Here is a 27,459-nt window from a genome sequence, read left to right on the forward strand (position 1 = left end):
ATAACAAATTTGAATAAATAATAAAAAAAACTCATGTGTTAGACAATGCGAGAATTTCAAAGGGGAAATGATTGGGTTATGAGAGCATGAATCTAATCAGTTGATTAATACACTGATGTGGATTAATTGAATGTAGACAGTAGGGTATGCCTGGAGGAAGTAGGAACTGGGGGCATGCCTTTGGGCTTGACACTTTGTCCTTGGTGAGTTGAACACCCCTGCTACTCTCTCTCTCTCCCCTCTCCCCCTCCCTCTCCTTCTTGCCATGTCTGGAGCTGCAATCCTCCTCCCTGCACTTCTGCCATGATGTTCTGCCTCACCATGGGCCAGAGCAATGAAGCTGGCCATCTAGGGAATGAAACTTCTGAGATTTTGAACCCCAAATAAATTTCTCCTCTACATAGTTCTTGTCAGGTCTTTTGGTCACAGTGATGGAAAACTCACTAGAGCAGAGGTCTTCCTCTTTCCCTATGCTACTTTGCTACTTACCTGTCTCTTTTCAGATTGAGTTATAAATTTGGTGCTATACAAACAGAAATGTCAGTATTGACACACATCTGCATGGGGAACACAATTGCCTGATAATTTCAAAGATGGCTTTATTTGGTAACCACAGATATGCTTTAAATTGCTCCCAGTTTCTTGGAGTGGGCTAGTAGGGTGAGGCCTTAGTCTCTGTCACATGGAAGAAGACTGAAAATTAGTCAGGGAGGGGCTTTGACAGGGGCCCTGTAGTAATGGACTGTGCTCTGAGAGCAGCCACACCCCTGAATCCATTACTAGTTACCTTGTAATCTGTGTTCATTTCCCCTTCATTATCTCTGAGCCTTTTAGCTAAGCTTTATTTCACCATTTGGTCTTACTAAGATTCTGTTTCAGGGAATTAAGGAATGAGTTAAGTCCACTGGAGTCTGATTTGTGAAAGAGGAGAAATGGCCCCATCAGCAAAGATGGCAGCAACAGTGATTTGTGATAAGACTCGGAAGGGAAGATGAGTCTTGAGGGGACAAAATCTGGCTATCAAATCCAGCCTCCAACTCTCATGTAATACCTCTGTGATAATCATTTTTCTTTTATTGTAACAAATACCTGAGATAAATCAACTTTTTAAAGAGGAAAGGTTTATTTTGGCTCACAGTTTTGGAGGTTTTAATCTATGATCCATTGCTTTGGGGCCTAAAATGAGACAGCATATCATGATAGCTGTTAGGTGAGAGAGAGAGATTGAGATTGAGAGAGAGAGAGAGAGAGAGAGAGAGAGAGAGAGAGAGAGAGAGAGAGAGAAACAGGCTAGATATTAACTATCCTCTTTGAGGGCACACCCCAATGACCTAAGAACTCCCTCTCACAATGACCTAAGAACTCCTCTCAAACTTCTACCACTTCTTAATAGCACCAAGCTGAGACTAAGACTTTAATACATGGACTTCTGGAGAACATTCTAGATCTAAACCATAACAACCTCCATTCCAATATTGGAATATTTTATTAAGGGAGAATCTGGGGTTTCTTCCAATTATATTTTCCCACATAGACCACGATAGTGAATCCTGGTGGATCCAGCTGTGAAATAAGCCCTTTATTCCTTCATTTCTAGGGAGTCAGCATGATATCACAGAAAGAGTGAGATCTTTGAAGCCTGGCAAACTTGAGCTCAGATGCATGCTGGGAGAACTTAGGAAAATTACTTCAATTCCCTGAGCCTTCAATTTGCAGCTCTAAAACAAGGGTAAGAAGGCTAACTTAGAGAGTTAATTGTGAGTATTAAATGTGAAAACCTTACATAAAGGCACCTAGTAAATGCCTGGAATATAGTAGATATGGCAGAAATGTTACTTCCTGTTACAGTTTAGATTTGGAATGTCCCCCAAAAAAATTCCGTTGAAAGATTGGTCCCCAACGCATGTTCAGATGTGGATCTTTTGGGAAATGATTGGAACATGAGGGCTGTGACCTCATCAGTGGATTAATCCATTGGTAGATTCATAATATGATGGCATTACTGGGAAGTGGTAGAAACTGTAGGAGGTGAGGCCTAGTTGCAGGAAGTGGGTCCCTCAGGGCATGCCTTGGAAGAGTGTATTTTCCCCAGCCCCTTCTTCGCTCTCTCTGTGCTTCCCAGTTGCCATGGGGTAAGCAGCTTTAATATACCATCCCCTTCTGCATGGACTGAAACCTCTGAAACTGTGACTTGGAATAAATCTTTCCTTCCCTAAGTTGATTTTTTCAGGTATTTGTCTCAGGAAAGAAAAGCTAACACAGTTCTTTCCTTCTTCCCCTCTTTCCCACCCTGTGTCCCAGGACCAGCGATTCCATGGTACTCAGTGCCTTTATGCCGCAGTCGGGCTGGGCTAAATAACCTGGAGGTGACAAGCAACTTGAAGGTTGAAGCAGGAACTACTTTATTGTCAGTGAACTCAGTGGGAACTGAGTGAGAACTCAATGTAGCGGGCACCCAAGGTAGCAGGAGCTGCTTCTCTGCGGGACAGCAGAGGTATATATACATAACAATTACACACAGCTAACTCAATTAGCATCATCTAGATACAGCAATCCTCATCATCTTAATGGCTCGCTGGCGCTGGCGTTACTTCACAGACCACTCCTCCTGGCAAACTGCCAGGCTCCATCTTAACTTGATTTACATCCCCAACACCTCTAGAACTCCCAAGTGGGGCCAGGATCTTCCTGGGCAGGGGTCTCCTAGCATCAGGCTTTGTGTGGATCTACACCAAAGTGAACTTTCTCCTTGTCAAATTCCCGACTTTGTCTCTGTTACTATGTAATGACTGCCTTAAAATGGCTAATTCATTTTATGTTTCCTTAATCCAAAGAAATGACTCTATTGATGACAATTTCAGGTACCATTGCAGGTGTACAGGGGAGATGCAGTGTCTGGGAACAGTAGAGTCTTGAAGTAATTAAAACCAACCTGCAGTTCAAAACATTTACCTTCAAGGCAAGCTTTGGTGTTCAATCTGAAGTGAGCACATTTTTTTTTTTTTTTCCCTTGAAAGTCCCCAGGAACAATTGATGTCCTCACCTGCTCTTAGGTTAGGTGTCTCTTCTCATAACTGATAAAGTTCTAGATCCTGGAGATGGGATTATGAATATTCCTGATATTCTTTGGTCTTAAATTAAGATGCTTTTAATGGTTGGTGGTTTGGGTGGCAGATTGTGAAACCTTTCATCTCTCAGTTACCATTTAGAATTTGCCTCTGTGACAGCAATCTTCAGAAAGAAGGTGGCCTTTGATGAGGAAATTGAATGGGGTCTCAGTCCTGTCCTTTACCCTTGGCCACTCAGCTAGCTGGAAACATCCTTCCCTCTGGCATGACAGTCTCAGTGGGATAACTGAAGATCAAACAAGTTTAATCTCTGACCTCCATGCTGGCCACCTAGCAGGGTTCTGTCTTCAGGGCAGGGGGATCTGAATTAATTCGTGGTGTTCTCTTCACAGTGTTTTCTCTCCGTAGGAGGCTGTCAGCTGCTTAGGGCTATCAACCTGACATATTTCTCTAGTTCTGCATAGAGACTAAAATACCATTTAGGTCTTCTTCCAACATTTCTCAAATCGTGTGGGTATTACCAAGCATGAAATTATCAACTAAAAACTCAATTTTAAAGAGCTGTTTCTTTCAGAAAAATAAGAAAGAACACATCTTCCTGTTAACTCTGAGATTTGTTTTTTTCTTTCTAATAATTTAGCTATTGTGTATTTCTTAATCTCGGGGGATTAGGCCTGAATTTTTCACCTAGACTCTAATTTGCTCATAAATCTCTTCATTTTGCTTAATTTAAATGTTTTGGCCAACTTCATGGTTTAATAATGAGAAATAAAATTGGAGCCTTAATGACTAGTAGAAAGGGAATTTTCATTTCCTCTGGAATTAAAAGAGCTGTTAAAGGGGCGGTCATCCCATCAGACAAGCTGCTACTACCTTAGCTACAGTGTGCCAAATGTAGTTTGATATTATACCTTTCTTTATGCCCAGGGCAATTCTCCAATATGATTACTTGAAAATCCTTCAAATCCAGCATTGCTTACATCCACCTGATTGCTATGCCCTTATTGATTAGCTGTGAATGGTTAATTGAATTCAGGCCATCTGAGAAGCCCACAGGTCTCCCTTGTGACCCTCACATGCTGCCCATCACAGCCAAGACAGGTCACCCAGCTCCAATATGCTTCAGCACACATTGTATAGTGGGAACCCTGAGACCATGATTATCAGATAACTAGGCAGGGGGAGAGTATTATTTCAGCACTTCCACCCAAGAAGACTTCACTTAGAAGAGAGAGAGATCTATAAAAAGTTTGAAACCCCTTTTCTAGTAAGTTTACCACTGGAGAAAGATATCCTCATAGTTGCTACTATGTAGCCTAAAATTCCCTCCTTGTCCCAGAGCTGAGAGGAAACACTAGCTGGGCAATTCCCCCTGTGGAGAGAGAGGAGTCTAGTTTCTTTTGCCTGTATAGCATAGAGTGGGTCCTCTGAGACAGTTGATGGAGAGACTGCCTGGCACCGGGTAGAAGAATGGGAACTGGCTTGATATAGACCAACCCATTCTATCAGGGTGCTTATTGGATGGTAAAAAAAAAAAAAAAAAAGATCTCAGATTCTTTGGGTTTGCCCTTCAGGCATGTCCCAAGTCACCTTTCCTAACCACATACCATTTCTTTCTAAGGAGTTTCGTACAACCACTCATTTTGCATTTTATCATACAATGTCTTAGACTTGACCTTCAACAGAGATTGTAAATGTCTCAAGAGCAAGAAGATTGTTCTGCTATTTTGTATTCATTCATTTATTGATTGATAAATGAGTCAGCAGTAAACCCATGGATTATTCCAGCACCTATAACTCAGAGAATTGTGCAAGTGTTTCAGGGGCACCAAAGAAGTGCTTTGTCTGCCTACTGACTTCCAGTAAATCATACATAGTCTTGTGGATAAGCTTGGTATGTATGAAGAGAAAATTAGATAATAATGCAATATGAGCACCATGATTCAAATCACTTAAAATTACCAGAGGACAAAATTTTCATATGAACATTTTTAGATATTGACATTTGGGATACTTTTTTCTTCTGCCTTTTGGATTTTCCAAATTTTCTATAATGTATGTATATTACTTTACTGATGGTAAAAGAAAAAAAATAAGACTTTGAGTATGGGCTAAGTAGCAATACAATAAAAAAAAAATCACAAAACCAAATTAAGATTCAGGATCAAATAAGTGATCCTAGAAATGAGTTTCTTCAACGTTAAGTGCTTGTTTTCTGTACCCTTCAGTATCTAGAACAGAAATGGGTTACATAGCAGATGTTTGAGGACGTGTTTGACCATAATATAATAAATACATGTTGAATATAATTGTTTGTTGGTAACTAAATATCCTGTTGTGTCTTTTGTAGTAATATCTTGCTATTAAATCTTTTGTTACTTTGTGACTACACATTTCATATCTCTTCAACAAGATGATAATGTTTTATGTCATATGTTGTATTTCTTTCTCCCTTTCATTATTGTGTATATACATAGATTCCTTTGTGTCCTCTTCTTGACTCTTAATGAAGACAGGCCCCATGCCTTGTAATTACACAATTTCAAGGTCGAACTTTGGAGCCAGGCATCTGTATTCAAATCCTAGCTCCACAGCTGACTTCTAACTCAATGCTGGCCAGGTTTCCTTTTCTGAACTATAAGGAAAATAATATCTACCTGTTACAAAAATAAAAATGGCATATGAAAAACACAGAGAACATATCTGGTAATTATTATGTACTCAATAAAAGACAGTTGCTATTATTATATTACTTTTATAGAATAATTGTCACCATAATAGTTCACTATAATAGTTCAGCTATTATGACTTTCAACAATATATCAGAATTCTCTCTGATATCTTTATTTGCTAAGGTATTTCTGGTGATATAAGCCCATAATTTACAGTGGCAAGGAACTCACTGCTTTGTTTAAACCTTCTTCCTTTTGAACTCTGTATCTCAGCAATATGCACTATTAGTTCTAGGAAATACACAGAATGTAAATTCTACTGCCTTTTCCATATGACCTCATCTACCTTAATACCCCTCAGCTGTACCCACAAACTTCCCTCCCTCCCGGCTAGCTCAGCATTTAATACAGGTTTGTTCCTTGGAATTGAGAGTTACATTTTTAGTCGTAATGGCTTGGCTATGGTCTAAATAGTAGGGAAATGAATTCAAGTGAAGCAACTGACTGCTAGAGGAACCTTACAGTTTTCTAAATTTTGGTGGTAAACTTCTAGATCTCTAGGGCCTGACATACAGCTTTCCTCAATTAGATTGTCTTCTCTGATCATTTAACATGACTTTCTTACACTGGAAAAAAAGATCAGAGCAGCTGGATGCTCAACTAAATGAGTGGTTGATGTGTGCTATCCTGAAATCTCCTCATGGAGATTTCATAATAAAAACCTTTCTTACAGTAAAATTCCATCTCTTTTGTAAATAATATATTTATCATCTCTGATGACTTCTGAGCATTATAGAAGCAAGTTCTTCAAAAACAAATGCAAAATATTAGGGTTGGACAAAGTCATGGAATCAAAGTGATTTATGTATTAATAATAATTAAAAAAGCAAAGGTCCTAACTAAGGAAAATCAAGCATGATCACATGTGGAGCCTTGCCAGGTTTCTATCCTTTCTGGAGCAAATCTGCTAAATGGGGTCAGGAAATTTGATATAATGGAAGATACCCTGGTAATGGGAAAAAGTAAGAACTAGGTTCAGATCTTTACCCTTCACCTTGAAGCTTGGCCTTTCACTAGCCGTGGAACTCTGGACATGTTATTTTACTTCCACAAGCATTCTTTTTTTCTCTCCTGAAAGTAATAAGATTTAATTTGTGGGGCTACCATGAGGATTATATAAACAAATGTGTTTGGCACGTAGGAGATAATGGAGAAAGGCTGGTTCCGTCTCCCATGCCTCTCTTCTTTGGTCTAAATAGGAATACTTAGGAAAATAGCAGCAGTTTCCTAAACTTGTCAAAACTGGCCAGACTTCCCAGTAAGGAAATCACTATAAATGCTAGAACTATAATTTGTTGCCCTTCAAACAGTGATGGTGTTTTCACATTTTAAAATTAAGCTACCAAGGGGAATTTGTCTTTTCCTGGCAAGCAAGGAAGAAAATCAGGTTGACTTTGATTATTTTGGTAACAATGACTGTGTTTCTGGGCAATTACCACTTGGCTGGACTTTCATCAAAATGGATAGCCCACAAACCAGGTCTTGGTAATTTTATTTTGGGGTAGAAATCACTCCTTGAGGATAATGAGGAGAGAGGAGAGAAAGCTGGTTGGTTTTGCCAAAGCTGGTTTGGGTATCAGGAGACTGAGTTCTTGTAATCTATATGGAAGGCATGGAAACAGCTGGAAGAAAACATTCCCTCCTACCTACGGACTGGAACCAACCCTCTCCCAACCCACGCATGTTATCAACTTGCTCTCCTCACCAGGCTCATGCTCAGCAAAATAAATGAAGTTGTATTTTTGCTTGATATAAATTATTAAGTTGTTCTTCTCATGGTTGCTTTAAATCAAATGTGTATTAGCATATTCCTGCCACTCAGTTTCCTATCTGCAGCATTTTTATGTATATTTGCTCTCAGTTGAATTTGCCTCATTCATTCATGCATTCATTCATTGGAACTAACTATGTGCCAGGAATCCCACACACTATCAGAGGAGGAAAGCGGGAAAAGCCATTTGCTCTGCAATTTCAAGGGCTTAAAGGTGGGAAGTAAGGGGACAGCATGTGTCATTTACAATGTAATGCAGAAAACCATCAGGGGCTATGGAGGAAGGATGAGAATGCTCAGGAGAGGGGAGATTAATGAAGACTTCATAGGAGAGATGGTAGTTAAGCTAGATCTTAACTATGGGGAGGCTTTGGCAGTGCAGAGATGACCAGGAAGAAATTCCAGAAAGTGGGAACTGCCGGAGCAAAGGCACAGAAGATAAGCATGAAATTAACAGAGGAGTAAATGGTGTGGTAGTTTGACTGCAGCATGGCATGGTAGGGAAGTGAGAAAAGTGTCAGGAGAAGGTTGAAAGATCAGCAGGAGCCAGATCAGAAACAGCCTTGAGTTTTCTGAAAATAACAGAAACCTCAGCAAATCTGCTGTTTTATTTTAAATAAAAAATAAACTAGCTGAATTTAAATATTCTTTCTGAATCCTGTACTTTCCTGGCTAATCTAACCCACTCAAATTTTAACAATTTTATTGTCTAATCTTTTTGATATTGTATCTTGTCTGAAATGGGCAAGGCTATCCACGGGTATGAAGTATAAATGAGAGTTAGACTGCACTGCTCTCGTTTCTCCTGGCTGTGCCCTATCACACTATCGGTGGGACATTTTTTTCTGGTCACTTACTAATGCCAGAGGAATGGAGGGGAATAGGTTTTTGTTGTTGTTTTGTATTTTTTATTTTTTGGTACTAGAGATTAAACCCAGGAGCACTTAAGCACAGAGCCACATCCCCAGCCCTTTATAATATTTTATTTAGGAACAGGGTCTTGCTGAGTTGCTTTAGGACCTTGATAAGTTGCTGAGGCTGGCTTGACTTCACAATCCTCCCGCCTCAGCCTCGTGAGCTGAGGATTACAGGCATGCACCACTGTGCCTGACTGGGAATAGGTTTTCAGAAGTCAGCTCATGTTATCACTCAACTGGGAATGGGAATTTAAAAAACTTTCTTCTGCCTTGTGAATGTATCTACATATATGTTCTGTTAGCAATAAATGATATCAAAGAGCATTCAATGAGAACTAAGCCACTAAAAGCTCAAACACTAAGCCCAGCCCCCTTACCTGGAAGCACTGGAGAAGGACCGAAGTGGTAATGGGACTGTCTTCTGGCTTTTGAAATGGACACAAGGAACACAATAGGCACCAGCATGTCTGTGCCGAACTGTCCCCCCACACACACCATACTCACACAATACCACACACACTACCCACATAATACCACACAAACACACCACACTCACACACAACACTACACCCGCACAATACCATATATACAACACAACACACTCACAAGAAACCACTCACACAATGCCATACACACAGCACTCTCATACAGTACCACACACCTGCTGCACATATACACTATACTCACACACCACACTCAATCACACTCACATACACACCACACAATCACACACACCACGTACCTCATATCAACTCACACATATAACATGTGCATGCACATAGCACATTCTCACATATACACTGCATTCACACACACACCACACAAATAACACACACCCCACACTCGTACCACATACATCATATACTCACACACATACCACACTCATATTTACCACACACAGACAACAACCTGCATATCTGTGCTAAAATGCTACACAAACACACTTATCACACTCATACCCCCGTATACCCCCCCCACAAGAACCCGCATATCTGTACTAAACTACTGCACACACCACCCACAACCACACCACAAACACACACAAAATTTAGCTTATATAAAAAGGGGAAAAGCAGTAAAGAAAAATAACTTTAAGTCTTTGTACAGAACTATTTTTGTCAGATTCTCTCTAAGCCAGTTTTAAAGCTCTGTAGCTACGTTTTAGCTTGCGGCACGCACAGTCCCTTGGGGATGCTGGCCTGTGTTATTCACCTGTCTGGGACTTCTCTCTTTGGACCTTTAGTGATTTAAAATGCCTTTTTTTTTTTTTTAGCTCACTTGGCACTATAGGATTACAAATGATGTAGAAATAGAAGTTGTCTTCTATTATTTTTAATGGAAAAAGCTACTAAAAATCTAATCAGAACAATCCAAGTAGAATAACTTCCCAGGCAGTCTCCTATGCTCTAGATAACAGGATGGTTTAATGGGTTGAAAAGGAGGAAGACAGTTCGAATGGTCCTGTACATCAAAAATTTGGGGGTTTTGTTCTGTATCAATTTCACATTGACTCTGAATCTTCAGTTCTGCATTCATTCATCTCCTCCAATTTTAAAACTGTTGGATTCTTTAAAAAAAAAAAAAAGAGCTCATAATCCATTTCAGACAGTTTCATTGCTCATTTCACTTAGTCGTTCTGTATTCTGTTGAGTGAGGCCATTTGTCTCTGTAGCTAATTCCACTAACACAACTTAAAAATGCCCAGGAATGAGATAGTGGTAAGAATCTCTAAATAGATTGGCAGCCAACTTGAACAAGCATCATAGGAGAGCCAGAATTCTCCAAAAGGAATGCTGTGGGTGGGGGGAAAACAGCAACAACAAACTATCTTTTATCAGAGGAGGGCTGAATCCATCAACATGAATTAACTATATCTCATTCCAAAGGAGATGAAGCAAAATCTTGTTTCTGCAGACATCAAAAACATTTTAACAACCCAAAGATGCAACTGCTTCTTCCACTAAGCTTTCTCTTGCTGTCTCGACCACCTGGACTATGGAGCCCTTGTGAATTTCTACATGGCTCTCTGGATTACTCACCAATCTGTGAAAAAGTGCCAACAAGGTATGAGGCCCTTCCATCTTTATTTTCCTCTTACATAGCCAAGAGATTATATTAGGTTGGGCACTAGGAATAAATGGCAGTTTGGATTCTTTAGCTAATTTTTAGCAGGAAGATCTTTGCTCTTAAGGTTTTGACCTCCACCCTCTATAATAAAGTCTGCATATAGTCTGATCTGTAAATAGGATCAAGTCCCCTGTCTTTATATGAGCAAAATGCACTGATCCCCTGACATGCCTCAGTAAGCCCCAGCTAGGAGAATATTTATATGCACACACTTAGTTACCATATGGTCATATTATATGCTCAGTTTCTTTATGTTCCTTCCTGGGGCCTCAGCTTTTTTGCCATTTCTGGTCAGAGGGGTTGTTTTTCACTTTATCACCTTTGAAGATTTCCTTCTTTCCTGAACATGAGTTCTGTTATTTGTTTTATGATAATATTAATATTTTATCATTTACTACTCAGATTTGAAAATTAATATGAAATTAATAAAATGCAAGTGATAATGTTCTATCAATACTTCTCTTGACTAGTTGCTCTTAAATGACAATGAGGTTGTTGACCACTTCCCTTCTAGAATTTGGAGGGTTTTTCCCCTCCGGAAGTCACACCTATGGGAAAAGTCTTTTCAAAGCCTGCCGTCACCAATTTTTGAGGCCTATCAGAGAACAACTGGATTGTCAGGCCAAGGGCATTCTGTTTGGCCCTGGTGGGGACCTGCCTGTGGAGAGAAAATCTCCTTTTCTAGAAAGGCAGGGGAATTACTCAAAGTTCAAGGCAACTTAAGATTCAATTTTTCTGTTGAGAAGTCCCCATAGAAAGCACTAGCTTTAAGCAAAATCTTTATGAAAGGATTCCTTCTCTACATTTTCCAAACAGGCCTCTTTGTTATTACCCAAGAGAGCTGACAACCAGTCGGGAATAAAATCTCCCTTATCATTTCCAGACTACTTTACCTTGCTGTGAACACCTATTGGTGGGAGGGCCACAAATGCTTCTCTCAAGCTTCACTTCATCCACCAATCTGCTGTGTCTGAAATGTCCCAGCCCTGTTCTGGCCTCGTTCACCACGGGGAAGTCCCCCTTGAATTCCAAAAGAAAATTAAACTCCTTGGAATCCAAAACTAATAAACTTTCACAGAGCAGCCCCAGGTGGATTGGTTATCATGATATTTCAGTCTCACCTAACCAATAAGAGGGCCGGCTGGCAAGCTCCCAGGATGAATATTCTCGTACGAGCATTGGATTAGAGGAAGCCAAAAGATTTTTGGCCATCTACATGCTCAATTTACACCCCACCTGGGTTCTTAAGTAGAGATCTTGTGACCATTGGGCCCTGTAGAGCAATTAAAAGAAATAAAGCAATGTATTATATTTTAATTGATGTAATCTTCACGCTCCCAGTGGAATCTGGGGTGATATCTGACTAGAGTTACCCTAGGTATCAGTAGATGGCCATTCTGTGAAAGTGCATTTAGGAAGACAAAACCCCATGAATTCTGAACTTCATTAACATGTGTATCCGTTTGGGGATGGGGGGCTGTTTGGCTCAGACTCACAGGACTAAAAACTGAAAGAAGCCACCTAGATTTTTCTGGGATCTGAACAAAGGGTTGAAAGGGGTGGGGGAGTGGAGAGAGAGGTGGAGAACAGAGAGAAAAGAAAAGGGCAGGGGGAGGGGAAGGCACAAAGTGGGTTTCTATTTTTATTTGCTTTTAGAGTCTCCTACCTGGACATTAGACACACCAGACCGTGCTTTCCAAACCAAAACAGCTCTCACCCATCACTAACATTTCAGGGTTTGTTGTTTTATTGTAAATATTCCAGTCGAAGAAAGATAACAGACAAGAAAAAACTGCTTTGTACAGTTCACAGAGTCAGATAGAAAATACAGAATGGAAAAGAAAGCCGACAACCAACGGATAAAAAGTGGAGACAAACCGAGGAAGAGAGCTAGGTGGTTGCCATGTCACACAGCAGCTGGAGAGAGGCGCAGCCATGGTCTCAGCGGCTAAGAGAAACTGTCTACGCTGTCAGTCTTATCTTTATTCCACATGGTGAAGGAAAACACACTTTATAAATGATGCATGGGGACATTTATTTCACTAATCCATTAAAAAAAGTTTGCTATTGATCAAGATATCCTACTCATAAAAACAAGTTTTTAGAAAAACAACCCTTCCCACCCCAAATGTGATCTGACTGGAGGGACCAGTGTCAGAAGCATGGGATGGAACCATGGGGTTGGAACAGTGTGGCACCATGGGAATCTGCCGGCCATTGGCCATTGGGTGCCCTTCCCTCCAAATCCATGTCTCCACAAGGCTTGTGGCAAGGTTCAAAAAAATACTCAGTGTCCTGCACAGCTTGCTGTCTTGGGATGGTTAAAAAAGAGAAAAAGAGAAGGGATTCAAATTCATGAGAGAAGAGATCAGCTTAGGGCAAAACCAGCATCCTGCATGGGAATAATTAGGGTGCCATTTGGCCCCCAGGAGGGCAGCTCTAGCTGTCCCAAAACAAAGAGGATGGGGACCTACCCAAACGGCAAAAACATGGAATTCAGCTCGTCATCTCCAAAAACGTCTTTATTTTAGTACATTCAGAACAGAAGCAATGTGAGGACAACTTGATTCAAGGTGGCAGCGGTGGTGGAGGTGGAGGTGGTGGTAGCAACTGTTTATTTCTCTCTCCCTCTGAATTTTCTAAGTTTACAATCAGAAATTGCATAGAATTTGTTTTCCATCAGAAAATGACAACTCTCTGCACGAAACTCCCAAATGGTGACGCCAAGCCAAGGTCAAGCAGCTGCTGGGAGGCCTCACTCCTCCCATCACATGTGTGCTCTGGACCCCGCAAACTTCTCCCAAGTGGAGCACTGACTAGCAGTCACCTCGTAACCAGGAAGGCATCAATAATCTTATCCTGTGGATGCAAGAGAAGTTAAATGCTTTGCTTAAAGTCACACAAGGGAGGCTACTGCCCAAGCTGAGGTTAGGATTCAAGAATTTGAGGTTCCCAGTCTGTGATTGCCTAAGAAACTCCATACCTTTCTCAGGAACCCAGTAAATTCTTGATTGCTTAAGGTCTTTCCATTTAATAAGTGTGGGCGTGCACACGCACGCACGCGCTCACACACACACACACGCACAAAACACACACACAACACACACACACACACTTTCACTCAGGTTTCAAATCTAGTAACAAGAAATCACCAAATCCTTCATAGCCTTGGGGGATGGGGCATCATAGGCAGCTACTGAGTTTGGTTAAAAAGAGATGCAGTTATGATGAAGTATGCACCATACCAATAGGGCAGCCTGTCCTTCCTCCTCTGTAAGTAGCGCACTACAATAGAAGCCAAGGCCATGGTATGGGAAAATTATATCTACCCTCTCTGCTCCTTTCACAAGGCCCCAGGACACTATGCACTGTTTTCCTCCCCTGTCTGTCTTTAGACACCACATTCCCAAAAGACCAAACCCAACACAATAATAGCAAAAGTCAGGAAAATAAAGAGAAAGAAAAAACAGATTAACCCTTGAAATCCCAGGCATTTTAAGGTCTCTCTGAGTGAACTATGGGCTAATTGCTTTTTGGCATTTAAAAAACTGCTTTAATGGACTTTCAGTGGAGACTTGCCCCCCTGGTTCTTCTTCAGCTCCTTCTCCCACACTCCTTTAGGCCCCCAACCCCCACAAGGACTGGGAGTTCAGCACCGGAAGGGAATCTGATGCACTGGCAACTTCATATCCTAAAATCCAGGAAAAGGGAATAGGGATGATTTAGACTTCCATTTCCTAACCAGCCTCCCCCTCCAAACAACACAAAGCAAATGAACAGAATTGAAAAGACAACAAAAGAAAAGGAGGGAGGAAAGGAGCATTAACAAAAATATACAAATTCAGAAGAAAAAAAATCTTCCCTGTTGAGTTTAATTTTTGTTTCTGTTTTTGTTTTCTGTAAGAATTAGACCCAGGGTACAATGGCCCCTTCTTAGGGGGAAGTTCAACTGATGATTTCATCAATTCGTTGGACTGGTCCAGGCAAGGTCCCCCACCCCAGACTCTATGTTGTTTGGGCAGGAGAGAAAGACCCACTGGGGGAAGGTGGGTCCTTGTGCCCACCAGGGAGCGCATTCCTTTGCCACTTGGGTGTAACGTCTCTGGGTGGACCGCTCCCGACCAGGCGCTGTCTGGGTCTGGCTGGATCCCCAATCCGGAGAGAAGTATTGACGCTGTACAAGTCCTGGCGCGCGGCGGACAGCAGCTCCTGCCCAGTCCTCCCGCCTCCTCTCCTGGCTCCTTGTCCTGCGGCCGCTGGAGCTACTCGGGCTCGCTGCTGTTGGTGGTCTTCTCCCACTCCAGGCTCTCCTCGCTGCGCGCAGGCGACGGCCGCGCCCGCAGGCCTTGGAAGCGGCGGCACTCGGGGCAGACGCGGATGTGCGTGCAGCCGCGGGCCACCAGGGCGGCCTCCTGGGCTAGTCTCTGCGCCAGCTGGTCGGGCTCCCCAGCCCCGCACAGCTTGCCATTGCTGAGCGTCGCGGTGCCCCTGGGCCGGCGCTCCTCCGGGATGGGGGGCCGGGGCTGTGGGACCCCAGCTCGCCGCCGGCGGGGGTGGATACTGTCCTGACACAGGATGATGCTTCGCAGCTCGGTCACCATCTCCTGGCAGACGGACACCTGGAAGAGACAGCGAAGACACAGCCAGCCCCTCAGGATAAGCCCCACAGGAAGGGATGAAGGGATAGGGTTCACCGAATCTTATAATTTTAGGTACGAAAATTACACGAAGGTCCTGCAATCCATCGCCTCTCTCCCAGCCCCATTGAATGTCTAAAAGCCCCTTATGCCTCAGTGTTCAATAGTTTTGTCAGCTGCTTGACTTATCTTTGAACACATTCAAAGACAATGATCTCACCATCTTGGGAAAGATTTTTGCACAGATTTTTGCTTCCTTCTACTGAGTTAATTTCTACTCCTGACATTTTCATCCACTAATCCTAGCTTAATTTGGACTTTGAATTCCAGTAAAGACCCCTCTACACCTCAGTCTCTCAAATATTTGAAAAAACTGCCAGGCCTCCATAACTTTCTGTCTTCAGGCCAAAGATTCTCATTTCCTTTAACCAACTGGTTTTGGCTGGAGAAGATGCATTCTGATAATAGCTAAAATGAGAGCAAGTGCTACTACTACAGGTCCACAGTCTCCTGATATGAAATGCTTGACTCCAGCTGTGTTGCATAATTCAGGATATTTGAATTTTAGGAAGATAATATAAGGTACAAACAGTATATTATGTATCACATCCAGTGGGTCTCAAGCAGATTCTGTTTTCAAGCACATTAATATTTCTGGAGCAAAATGTGTGTATGCTCACACTGAGTGTGATAAAGACCACAGACATTAGTCAAGTTTTGTCACTGAATACATTTGCATCAAATTTATAAAGAACTTAGAACTTTCCAAGCTTTCTGGGTTTGAGAATTGTGGATGAAGTATTGTGTGACTCTACTAGTGTTATTAGTTTATCCATCTCACAGATGTGCAAATGGAGATTCTGAAAAGTTACATATCTGACAAAAACTGCTAATAAATAGCTGAGAATTTGAGCTTCAACCTATCTAACTCCAAAGCCCATGCATGCTCTATTGAGTTCTCTCTAAGGAGACTTTTCTGGACCATGATGGGAGAAGCAGCCTCTGTTCTTCCATGCTTTCTCTCCCAGTTCTGTCAATGGAATGGTTGTTCTACCACAGCCAAATAGCCAACATAGCCCCGGCTCTCATTTTAGCCATCAAGAGAACTCTCATTCTCGCTGAATTTTTCAATGTATGTCTAGACCATGGGTGAGCTCTTGGGAGAAAAAACAAACTATAGACAGTGTCACCTAGTGAAATATGGCATACATTAGGACTTCAGACCTGAATTCTAAACCCACCATTGTTAGTAAATAACAAAGACTCTTGGCAAATCACTTTACCTCTCTATGCTTCTAATAACTATTAACAACAGTAAACACCACCTACCTAATCCATCATGTGTGACAAGAATATAACCACATGTATTTACTAACTGTCTACTAGTGGTCAAGCACTGTGCTCTGCAGTAGAAATGAAAGACATAATCCTTACTGGAGGCAGTTGAGTGTCTAGTCACTGCAACGTTGCATGTAAGTTACGATAGTGCTGGGCAGGAGCAGGAATGATCAGCTCTACTAGACAAAGGGAGATGGGAGGAGAAGGAATCACCTGAATTAGGTCTTATGGAATTAGTTAGTACCTCCTCCACTTAAGGAGTGAGAAAAAGGAGAGAGTAAGCTGAAGAGAGGAAGATAAGGAGAACAAAAAAGCCAGGGGCCATGCAAAGAGAGATTCTGGGAGGAGCTGTCCACATTATCGAGGGGCACACTGCATCCAGTTCAGTAAGGCCCCATGGCTTCTCTTTGGAGTCATCCTTTGCTAAAAGAAGTTAGACCTTTTATCAATAGCCTTTCAATGCAACGATGGAGAAAAGCCAGGCTGACCTATATTGAGGACCAAATGGGAGGTGAGGACATAGAAACAGATTATCATCAGACCCGGTTGGTTTGGAAGAAGAGAGGGATAAAGCAAGAGTAATGTTACTCTTATTTTAAAAATATGGGTTAACTAGAGCATAGTTATGGATTTTTAGAGAGAGAAGACAGAAAAAAATTATAGGGGAGACAGGTTAATCTGAGAGTAGAAATGGTAGGATAAAGGTAGAGACATGAACACTGAGACATCTGCTGTAGCCGCAGGATTAACAGAGTTGTGGGTGCATTTTTAGGTAAGGATTTTAACTTGAGGCTAGTCTTAATTTCTCATGAGGTGGGGAGTAAAACTAATCTCTGTGCATGCAGGAACAGAGACCATGAGGAATGGGTGATGTCATGGAGGTTCTATGTGAGGATGGGAAAGAGGCTGAGCTCAGAAAAGTAAAAGGACTGGCAGGCAGTATTGTGCCCAGGGCCCACTTGTGGCAGGACTCTGTGGACTTCCAGGGTGCTGGCCGTACAGTCATGAGATATTTTTCCAGCATCAACTAGGGAAGGGGATTTGGGAATGATCCAGAGTTGGAACCTTGAGGTAGAGACTAGTGAACTTAAAAAAATTAAATAAAATCTCATAATGCAATTAACATGCAAGAATTTTTGCACCTTCTCTGGGGTGCAAGGGAAGAATAGACCAAATCTTCTCAGACTTTTCCTTCAGTGTGAAGTTTATATTAACCCAGCTTCTAAGCCACTCTGGAAAATTTCATTTATTCAAAATCCCCAAGAAGGAAGATATAATTCTTGGTTCCTATAAGTTGTTATATCTCTAAGGTTTTTTTTTTTTTTTTTTTACCTGTAAGGCAAACCATATTTAAAATGGAAAGACTGAGGTCATATTTTCCATTAATTAGCGCTTTCTCTCTCTCTGACACACACACACACACACACACACACACACACACACACACACATTACATCTTAAACTATAGTTCTATAAGGGTTTTTGTCCGTGAAACTCTTTCATTGTTCATAAAACATTTTTCACATATTTATGTCCTCGGCTGTTTCAAAGAAGAATGTGAAGCCCAGACAGGTTAGTTAGTACCTTTCCTGAGGCTGTACAATTAGGAAGTGATAAAGCACGAATTCAGATTTCCCACAGGGGGCCTGGAATTCTTTTCATTGCATGGTAGCCTGCACCCTCCTAGGGGATTTCACAGCTCCTGTCTGAAATATGTGCATGAGCCTGGGAACTTGACCGCATTGCCAGCACTGTAGGTCATACAACTTTGGAAGTTTACCTCGGTTGCTTCTGAGTGTCTGAGAGTCCATAAAAACTCCAACATAGCCATAAAAATGGCCACGATTAAGCCACAAATAAGAACCACGAAGATTCCACCAATATTCTCCATTCCCAGGCCTATAAGAAAACGACAAGAAGAAAAAATGAATGTAAAAGAGTAGAAAGATAATCACCCTACCAACAATGCTAAATTATATGAACAATGGGAATTTGAGTCTTGCAGACATCTTCGACACACATTGCTGGAAGAGAGCTGTTTGTTTTAACACTAATGTAGTGTAGGTGCAGTAAAATGCGGGAGGGAGATCCAGCTTCAAATGAAGGAGACTGGAAAAGCTACAGAAGATGGTCTGGGCTGGGTGGTGAAGATCATCCTAAAAGGAGGGCACATGCTGAATTTAATTTAGCTTATAGCAACACGACACCAAACTACACATAAATTCTAGAAGTTTCATGTAAATATTAATCAATCCTCTTAACGCTGTGTCTGTGTGATATAAAGCAACTGTTCTGACTAAATCATGGATAGGAAAAACTTGTTTACCAGTATCAGCATGTCACTGATTAATCATCCCTAATCCAAAAATCTGAAATCTGAAACATTTTGGGCACCAATGTGATGTTTACAGAGTTTCTGATCTTGGATTATTTCAAGTTTCAGATTTTCAGATTAGGGATGCTCAATGCAAATGCTTCAAAATCTGAAACACTTCTAGTCCCAAACATTTCAGATAAGAGATGCTCAACATGTTACTAAAATACTTCTTTGGAAAGTAAAAATTTTTATTCCATAGGACTACGTCATTCCAAACCTGGTTGCCATCAAGACTGCCTGTATTAGCTTGTTAAACACAGAGATTCCTAGTCTTTACCCCAGATCTACTGAATCGGTATCTCTGGAGGTGGACCCCAGGATCTGTACCTTAATACGAGTTTCACAGGTGACTCTTTTCTAGCCAGGAAGGCCTATAATTAATTGCAAATTGGTCTGTTTGGAAGTACTGTACAAGTTTTTAGGTTCCTTAAAGCCTAGCTGTATCCTCATTGCCTAGCATGATGCCTGATGTATAGAATATATTCAACACATATGTGACCATTTCATTTCCACAGTGTCAAACATCAAGTTTAGCTATGTAACTAACTGCTTTCTTTGGCATCAGAGAAACCTAAATTTAAGGGGGGTCTATCCTAAAACAACGAAACCTTCATTCAACAGGGGCTATAATCATAAATCAAAAGGGAACTTTTATCCACGAAAATGCCAAGATGGTAGTTTACATGTTGTGCTCTTTGGAAATGCTCGCACATTCTAATGGTTGTTCAGTCATCACACACACAGAGCTATGTCATTGTCAGGGTGAGCCAGCTCCACAAAACCCTATAGGATAAGCCACTGTTAAGGAACAGAAATCAGCTGGGAAAATAGCCCTACCTGGTCATTTCAAGATGTCTTGGGTTACCTCCCACAAAGCCTCAAGTGGGTGTCGGTTGCTATTTTGAAATAACTCAGCATGGTAGCAGTCCCTGCCTACACTGAGAATCTGCTTCCAATAGTTCCAAGAGCTTACATGATGAATGCATCAAACAGACCAGTCAACTCTTGTGAAACCGTGTGAATGAAGGAACTTCTAATTTGAATAGGCAAAAACAGAGATCCATCCAGCCGGAAGTTGCTTTGGGTCATTTGAATCTGCCTCCTTCATGTAGGGCCAGTTAGGCAAGACTGTTGATTGTGGATGCATCAGGATCCACGTGAATGGGGGACAAAAAGGAAAACTGAAGATGGAATGCATACTTAAAAGGGTCTGGCTGGGGTTTGTAGTCAAGTGCTCCTTAGGTCCACAGTGTGGGGATTGTGAGAATTGGGGTATTGGGATCTGTTCTGTGCATCCTGGATAAACTAGTTTCTCCAGCCAGCCCCTGAGGAGGGAGGCTGGAAAGAGATGCCCAGTGAGGAGGAAGTGACAACAGTGATACTAAAAATGGTCACCAGTGACCGTTAGGATATTCTAGAACTGCCCCCATCATTTGGGGTTAGTTCTGCCTGAGAAAAGAGAAAGGACTAGAGACCCCTCAAACGGCTTCCCCTTCCTCTTGTTTCTGGAAGTGGGTATTTCTTCTCTGGTTCTCATTCTGCCACCTATGCTCTAGCTATGTCCCCAGCCTCTTATTAGTCACTACCTGGGTTCTCTTCAAGCTTCTCCTCCCTACTAGCTCTTTATCATTTATGTTTCTCCCTCCTTAAAGAAAAAAATATCCTCCTGACCCTTCCAATTCTATCTATTCAAAGACCTTCCCTTTCCTTGCGGCCCTGGCCAAGCTTTTTAAAAGAGATCTCTATAGCAGCATTATTTTGAGACATTCTAAAAGCTCTAAAACCTATTTGAAGATCCCATCTCATATAAAAAGCAGTAGAAGGAAATGTCCTCACATCTTGCGTAAAATACATTAAAATTTTTTGCTTCCAATATTACTGAGGGGCAAGTAACAGTTAATTCACAATTGGCTGTGATTTCTCAGCAATCACTAAGCATACAAGAGAATATTTGCAAAATGAGAAAATCTAAATCAAAAATTATTTCTAAATGTGACGCAGTTTTTATGAATATTAAATTTAAAAATTAATGAAGTTGAAACAATGTTCCGTTTTGGAGATATTTAATTAAACATGTCTTAATTTAATTTTGCAGGTTTTTTCCCTGCATTTGGAAGCCAATCATTTTGTTCAGTCCTCAAATATAATTTTGGACACCAGAAAAGCTTTTAGGCTCTAGGCTCTGTCTGCAGTATCTGAAAGAGCAGATGATTCCGTACTGAATTTACTTTTGTTCTTCTCATTCGATGCTCACCCCATGCAATTCTGCCTTGCACCATTAAAACCACCCTCACCACTTAGTTTCTAACTTCTTGGAAATTTGCCAGACCTGATCTTAGAACTTGACACTGTCAAACACTTTCCCTTCTGGGCTTCTCATGAAGCCATTGTTGCTGCTCTCTTCCAGTCTTACCAACTGACCTCTTTTCCTTGCTATGGGAACATTCTCTCCTCTTCCAGCATTTGGTCTCTGGCCTCTCCTCCGTGCACCAAGTAATTACCAAGCCCTGCTGTTTTCCTCTCCTATATAAGTTTCAACTTCTTACCTTCTCCCCACCCCTCCTACCACTTCCCTCCTTCAGATGCCCACCACCTCTTTCTTATTCAGGTGATTGCAAGAGGCTCAGACCTGTCTCCTCTTCAACTTTACCCTCCACATAGTTGCCTCAGTGATCTTCCTGAAATGTAGAAGCTGACGCGAGAATCATCTAATACTGTAGTACAACTGTTTGCCATAGCCATTATCACTGTTCCTCTGCTCCTGTTAGCATGGCTGCCTGGCATCCACCCCATTCCCCAGACACACACCTAGCCAACCTCAGCCTTTCCTTGAAGACTTACACCAGGGCCACTCCTCCCAGTGCATTTCTCACCTAATTTAGTTACACTGCTTTTGTGTTTCACTAATAATACATTGTGCCTCATTCTGATCATGTGTAAAAATTAGTTTTCAGTTTATATCCTTGGGTTTTCCATTAGACTGTGAGTTCTTTAAGGGAAGAACAATGCCATGTTCAATCTGCAGTCCCCAATCACGGGACTTATGAAGAGCTCAATCAGTGGTTGTTGAAAGAATGAACAGAAAAAAAAAAGTTAGATTCCAGATGAAGAGGCCTATAATACCAAAAACCTCCATCCACACAGGGATGTGTATTCATTGCCTATTTAAGTTTTGTTTGAGATAATAGTAAAATGCGACAGTTCTCACTGAGGGCTTCTGTCTGACCACAGAGGCAGATGGCTCATACTGTACTGTGCTGCGGGCTGAAGGGGAATTGAACATTGGTCTGCAACATGGACCTTCTGTATTGGGTAGGAGTCGGGGAGGGTCATAAACAGACCTGTGATCTGTGCTGGGATAACTCTGATCCAACCAGAGCAAACTTCTTGCAGGAGTTGAGGTTTCAACAGGATGCAGGTAGGAACCATGAATCACTGCAACGTCCCCTGTCTTTCTTTCCCAGTTTCCTGCCTTTCAGGGCCTGCATATTAATCATGGGTGTTGGCTCCAGTGTGCCAATTTCTGACTGACCTCCTCCTAGGAGTAAGGCTTCTATTCCATTTGTGCCTTTAGGAAGTTATTGGAAAGTGGAAGCAAGAATAGAGCGCTGGCAGAGCGAGAGCTGAGAAACAGATGGAGCGGGGAGCGGGAAGGGAGCTTTGGGAGAGTGCGGCAGCTCCATTTAACACTGTCATCAGCCACCCTCCCAGAAGTCAAGCACCTGCCACAGCACACAGCCATTCATCAGAGGGGGCCGTGTGGGCTCCCCCAGCCTGCGAAGCCCTTACTGCACTCACAGATGCCTGGGCACCTGTAAGAGGGACCAGGAAGCCATGGTGTCGACTCATACTTTCCTTTCTTCAGATGGAACCACACACAAGCCCTCCAGACAGATGGCTTGAAAACTGGGATTTTCTCCTGACGCTTGAGTCTCTTATGCCCCACAATCAGGCTGAAAAAGAATCGAACTCGCCTTGCAAACTCTAGGTTGGTTAAATACTAACTTTGGTGTCAAATTGCCCACAAATACAAACAATAGTTTGAAAATACAAATGCATCACTGTCACTGTCTCTAGAACTAGAGAAGGGAGAGGATACAATTCAGAGAAATTCAAATTGCCACCAACTGACTTGCTGTCCTTTTTTTCTGACTAGCTAATAACCACCCTTTGAACTCAGGTACACTCTGTCTTAGCCCTTAAAACCCCCACAGAACTCCAGGTAGCACTGTGGTCATCTGACTGAGAGGGGAAGCTCCTTTTGAACAAAAATGTGGTGGGAGGTAGGGGGCCATATCCCAGAGGCAAAGAGCAAGAGGCCACAGGAGCCGTGCAGGCACGTGCAGAGAATCCAGGTGTGCAGAGAATCCAGATGTGCAAGGGGTGGACAGACTCATGTCCTGACCTAGACAAGGGACAGTACATCTGCTCTTTGACATCAGCCAACACATGTTTATCAAGGATATTCCATGAGCTGGGCACCATCCTGGGTGCTGAAGCTCTGTGTAATGTCTCTATAACAAGAGCATTGGACATGGGTTCCTGGGTCCATATGGCTTTCAAACATTTTCTCAGAGCCGCATTCACCTACTTCCTTGCAGATATGTCATATGGTCCCATCTGTACAAACTTTACTGCACCTTCACATGCCCCTGTGTCAAGTGACCTATATGACCTTCCCAGAAAATGCAATGTGACCCATCACGTTGGTGCTACTGAGGATTGTCAAACAATAGGCTTGCACTTGCTTCTTGCATTCACAGTGACATCTATTGCCTAGACTTACCAGATTCCGGAGAGAGTGATGGAAAAAAAGTAGGGAAGAGGACCACAAAATAGAAGAGGAACGGGAGAGGTATCTGATAAATTTTGCAACTTATCAAAACACAAGTTACTGGAGAGGCACTTTACAATTTGTCAGAATACAAGCTCAAGTATCTTATTTTTAAAAACACTTGTTATCTCATTCAGTTATTAAAAACACTCTAAAGGAAACTCAGAGAACTTAAGTTACCTAAGTTTTCCTAGTTAAGATGTGAATTCTAGACAAATCTGATTCTAATGCTTATGTTCCTTATAAATGTGAAGCTCACCTTTGTGTTTGCCATGAGCAAGGTTCCCATGCTGTTTTAATGCAGTCCTTACCGCTGCCCTGGGACATAAGCACTGCTTTTACCCTCATTTTCTTAATGAGGAAACCAAGGTGTAAAGAAGTCAGGGAGGTTGCCCAAGCTTGCCCATGGTTGTCACATAGAAGTGCCCAAGTCCACACTGAAGCCAGAGAGGCCCTCGGTCCTCATGCCACACTGAGTCTCCCTGGCACTCAGCATCCATCTGGATGCATGGGTGTGATCATAGAACTCAAGCTGGTATCCTGGGGACTGCATTCATTCCTGGGAACCTCCAGAGTGACAAGGGTGAGGGTTTTATGAATGAGCTACAAGTTCAGCCTATAAAGCCCCTTTCTATCCTGTCGAACGTTACATCAAATGTTTCATGATTTGTTGACTTCCTCTTGGCTCAGTTTACAGACAAAGGTGGGCTGTCATCTTTATAATTGCTGCCCTCCTGTGCCGCAGAGTCTCTGAGCCGCCATTTGCCTGTTTCCGATCAAGCTTTCTGGCAACGTTTCTGGAGTTTCTCCGACTCTCAGCAATCAATCTGATTTGATTAAGGACAGGCTTCCTCTGCAGCATCTTTCTGAGACACTATCAAACTCCCACATTCAGGTTTCCAGCCTTGGCGCTCTCCAGAGAAACCAGAGAAGCCGGATAGCCACGCAGGGCCCCTAAGAAGAAAGAGAGAGGGAAGGGTCCCCAGACTCTCCCTCTCCCTATCACCCGCCCCCACTTTAGCTGAGATGTCTCATGCCTTCGTTCCCACCGTGCCAGACAGCAAACTTCCTGTTCTCTAAGGATTCTGTGAGTTAATGCCACCGGCCTCCTTTACATTCTTGAAAGGGAACCCTGGTTTTCACAGCCTGGTGGTATATTTATGTTCCTTTGAAGCCTGATTGTGAGTTTGTATTTTTTTTCAAGATAATGGCATTTAATTTCCTTGGAGTTCACCAACCACCTTTTTGTCTAACAATTGTTCTGCAAAGCCTTCAGTAATCCAATCTCCGTGAATTGGGACGACAGCATCTGTGAGTGGCTAGCAATATTTCTTTTTATAGGAGCTGGGTGAGAAAATAAATAAATAAAACAAGTGTTGTTTTGAAAAGACAAGGTAGAAGCAAATGGAACAGCTTGGAATGGAGCCTGCTCCTTTTTGTAATCTTTAGTCTTCCACAGGATCTGCTATTGCATTTTTCGGTTGGTTGTATGAAGGTACTTGGTCACCAAGCTATCGGCAGGGAAAATAAGATGGGGAGATGAAGGGAGGGTTGTGGTGGCTCTTATCAGAGCCAAGTAAGACCTGGCAAGAAGGCTCAGGATGGGTGGCAGCATCCCAATGTTAGGATTCTTCTTTGGAATTTGGCAGTGATGTTCAAGCTGCAGTGTAGGATTCGAGGTAAGGTAAGCACCAGTTCATTTTCTTTTAAATTTCTTGCATTTTATTAGGATAACAAAGCAGAAAAGAATTATGTTAGGCATCAGCGTGTTGTCTGGTACATTTTAATTGAAACTAAAGTGCCTTTAGGCACTGTGAATTTCAGAGGTCTCTGAAAAAAAGATCCCCTTCTCCTTCCCTTCACCCTCATCTCTCTCTGCCTGTTCCATATTAGACTCATTCCTTTAGGCACATGCGAAAGTCAACTGATTCAAATTATAAAAAAGAAAGATCACCTAGGAGCTTCTGTGGAAAGCAAATTAAAACTACAGCTCTCTGTTCTCGTCAAGACACAAGAGAATAAACGTTCCTGGGGCTTGATTCCTGGTGGCCATTTCAAAACTTCAAGGAAGAGATCTTTAGGGTCATTCTGGTCCTGTTTTTCCAAGTCTCTTGAGTAATGAGTTATACACCATAGTGAGCCTGATGGCTAATTTGCCAGAGAGAAGTAATAGCACCTGCTTCTTGCTTGGCCTGGAGGACGTCAAGCGGAATTTCACAAGTCCAAGAAGACTTTGAGCCTCTCCAAGTAATGTTTGCCTGGACTCCCAACCATGGCAAAAATAGGGCCACTGGGTGACACTGGCCTTAGCTGCTGCAGCTGGAATGGCAGCCCATGGCCTGGCTTTCATGGTGATTTGCACAGCTTCTCCCAGACAAACCCACCACGCTTGGACACTACCTCTTATTAATTCAGCTCGACCCCTTGCTCCAAAGGATGGCTGCAGAGAGGCAAGCCAATTGGTTGATGGGCCCAGTCATCTTCTGAACACTGGGACCTAGGCGGGATGCCTTCCCCTGTTGATTATCCCTTTTCATGTGTTCAGTTCTCTTCTCCATGCCAGGGAACATTTGGTCCCCATGTGCAGCAGACAGATGCCTCCTGTTCATGGCTTTCCATCTTTCCTGGGGGCTTGATCCCACTATCTCCCTTCTTCTTCCACCCTGAACCCTATGTCAGACCAGTCTTCTTGAACCTCTGCAGAATGGAGAAGAATTTCCAGAGCCAACAACTACAAAAATGATGATTTTATTTTTCTATGAATGAAATTAATTTTGACTTCAAATTACATTTCACCTGATTAACAAAAACACAGGGACTTTTCTGTTTGAAAAACAGCTAAGCCCCCTGCTATTTCACTCCACCTTCACAACAACCCTGTAGCTGGTTACTGCGTTTATTTCACAGATATAGAAACGAGGACTCGGGGCAGGAGTTATAGCTCAGTGGTAGAGCACTTACCTGGCATGTGTGAGGCGCTGGGTTCAGTTCTAAGCTCGCTCTCTCTCTCTCTCTCTCTCTCTCTCTATATATATATATATATATATATATAATAAAGGTCTATCAACAACTAAATATATATTTTTAAAAAAGAAAGAAAGAAATGAGGACTCATCAGTGTTAACTAATGTGCTTAACTAAACTCACAGACTAGCAACTAGTGCAGCTGGGATTCAAATGACACCTGCCCATGCCCTGGATCTACTAGTAGCTGCTGCCTTCCCTATGGGCAGCTCTGGCAATTTGTGGAAAGAAGAGCCAAGGACTGTGTGGCCTTACTGGGTTGTTTTAAGGGCAGTGTTTTCTTTACATTGCAAATGACTTGCCCCTAGATCCATATTCTTGAGACCTTGCCTTGCCAGATAGAGATCCACGTACAGACAGTTAGAAACACATGGTCGCTCACTCACTGTCTCATCAGGAATAATCATTCATGCTGAGCAGAAAGGCAAGCACATGCTATCGTTCATTTTAATCCTCAGCAGCCTTCCAAGGGGAGAGCACACACAGGTAAATCTGATGCATATTTTAGCAAGGCTGCAGTAGATACTGGGGTGACCACATGATTTATTGTTCAAACTAGAACACTTCAAGAATAAAAATTATCTAAATATTATTAACAAGCATTAAATGATGTACAATAGATGTCATCAGGAAT

At 42.2% G+C, this 27,459-nt stretch overlaps 1 protein-coding gene across 4 annotated transcripts in view; it reads right to left on the bottom strand.

The window, feature by feature from the left end:
- Positions 1-14,769: 14,769 nt before the first annotated feature.
- Grik4 (glutamate ionotropic receptor kainate type subunit 4) overlaps positions 14,770-27,459 on the bottom strand; it is a 279,827-nt gene continuing 267,137 nt past the window's right edge. For all 4 annotated transcript variants that reach the window (XM_076843680.2, XM_076843682.2, XM_076843681.2 and 1 more), the window contains 2 exons: positions 18,371-18,489; positions 14,770-15,234 (listed from right to left, as the gene is read on the bottom strand). In XM_076843680.2, the coding sequence (XP_076699795.1) occupies positions 14,878-15,234; positions 18,371-18,489 (476 nt within the window). In that variant the 3' untranslated portion in view covers positions 14,770-14,877. The remainder of the gene's footprint in view (positions 15,235-18,370; positions 18,490-27,459) is intronic.

Source organism: Callospermophilus lateralis, chromosome 2 (assembly GCF_048772815.1).
Source record: "Callospermophilus lateralis isolate mCalLat2 chromosome 2, mCalLat2.hap1, whole genome shotgun sequence".
Lineage (NCBI taxonomy): Eukaryota > Metazoa > Chordata > Mammalia > Rodentia > Sciuridae > Callospermophilus > Callospermophilus lateralis.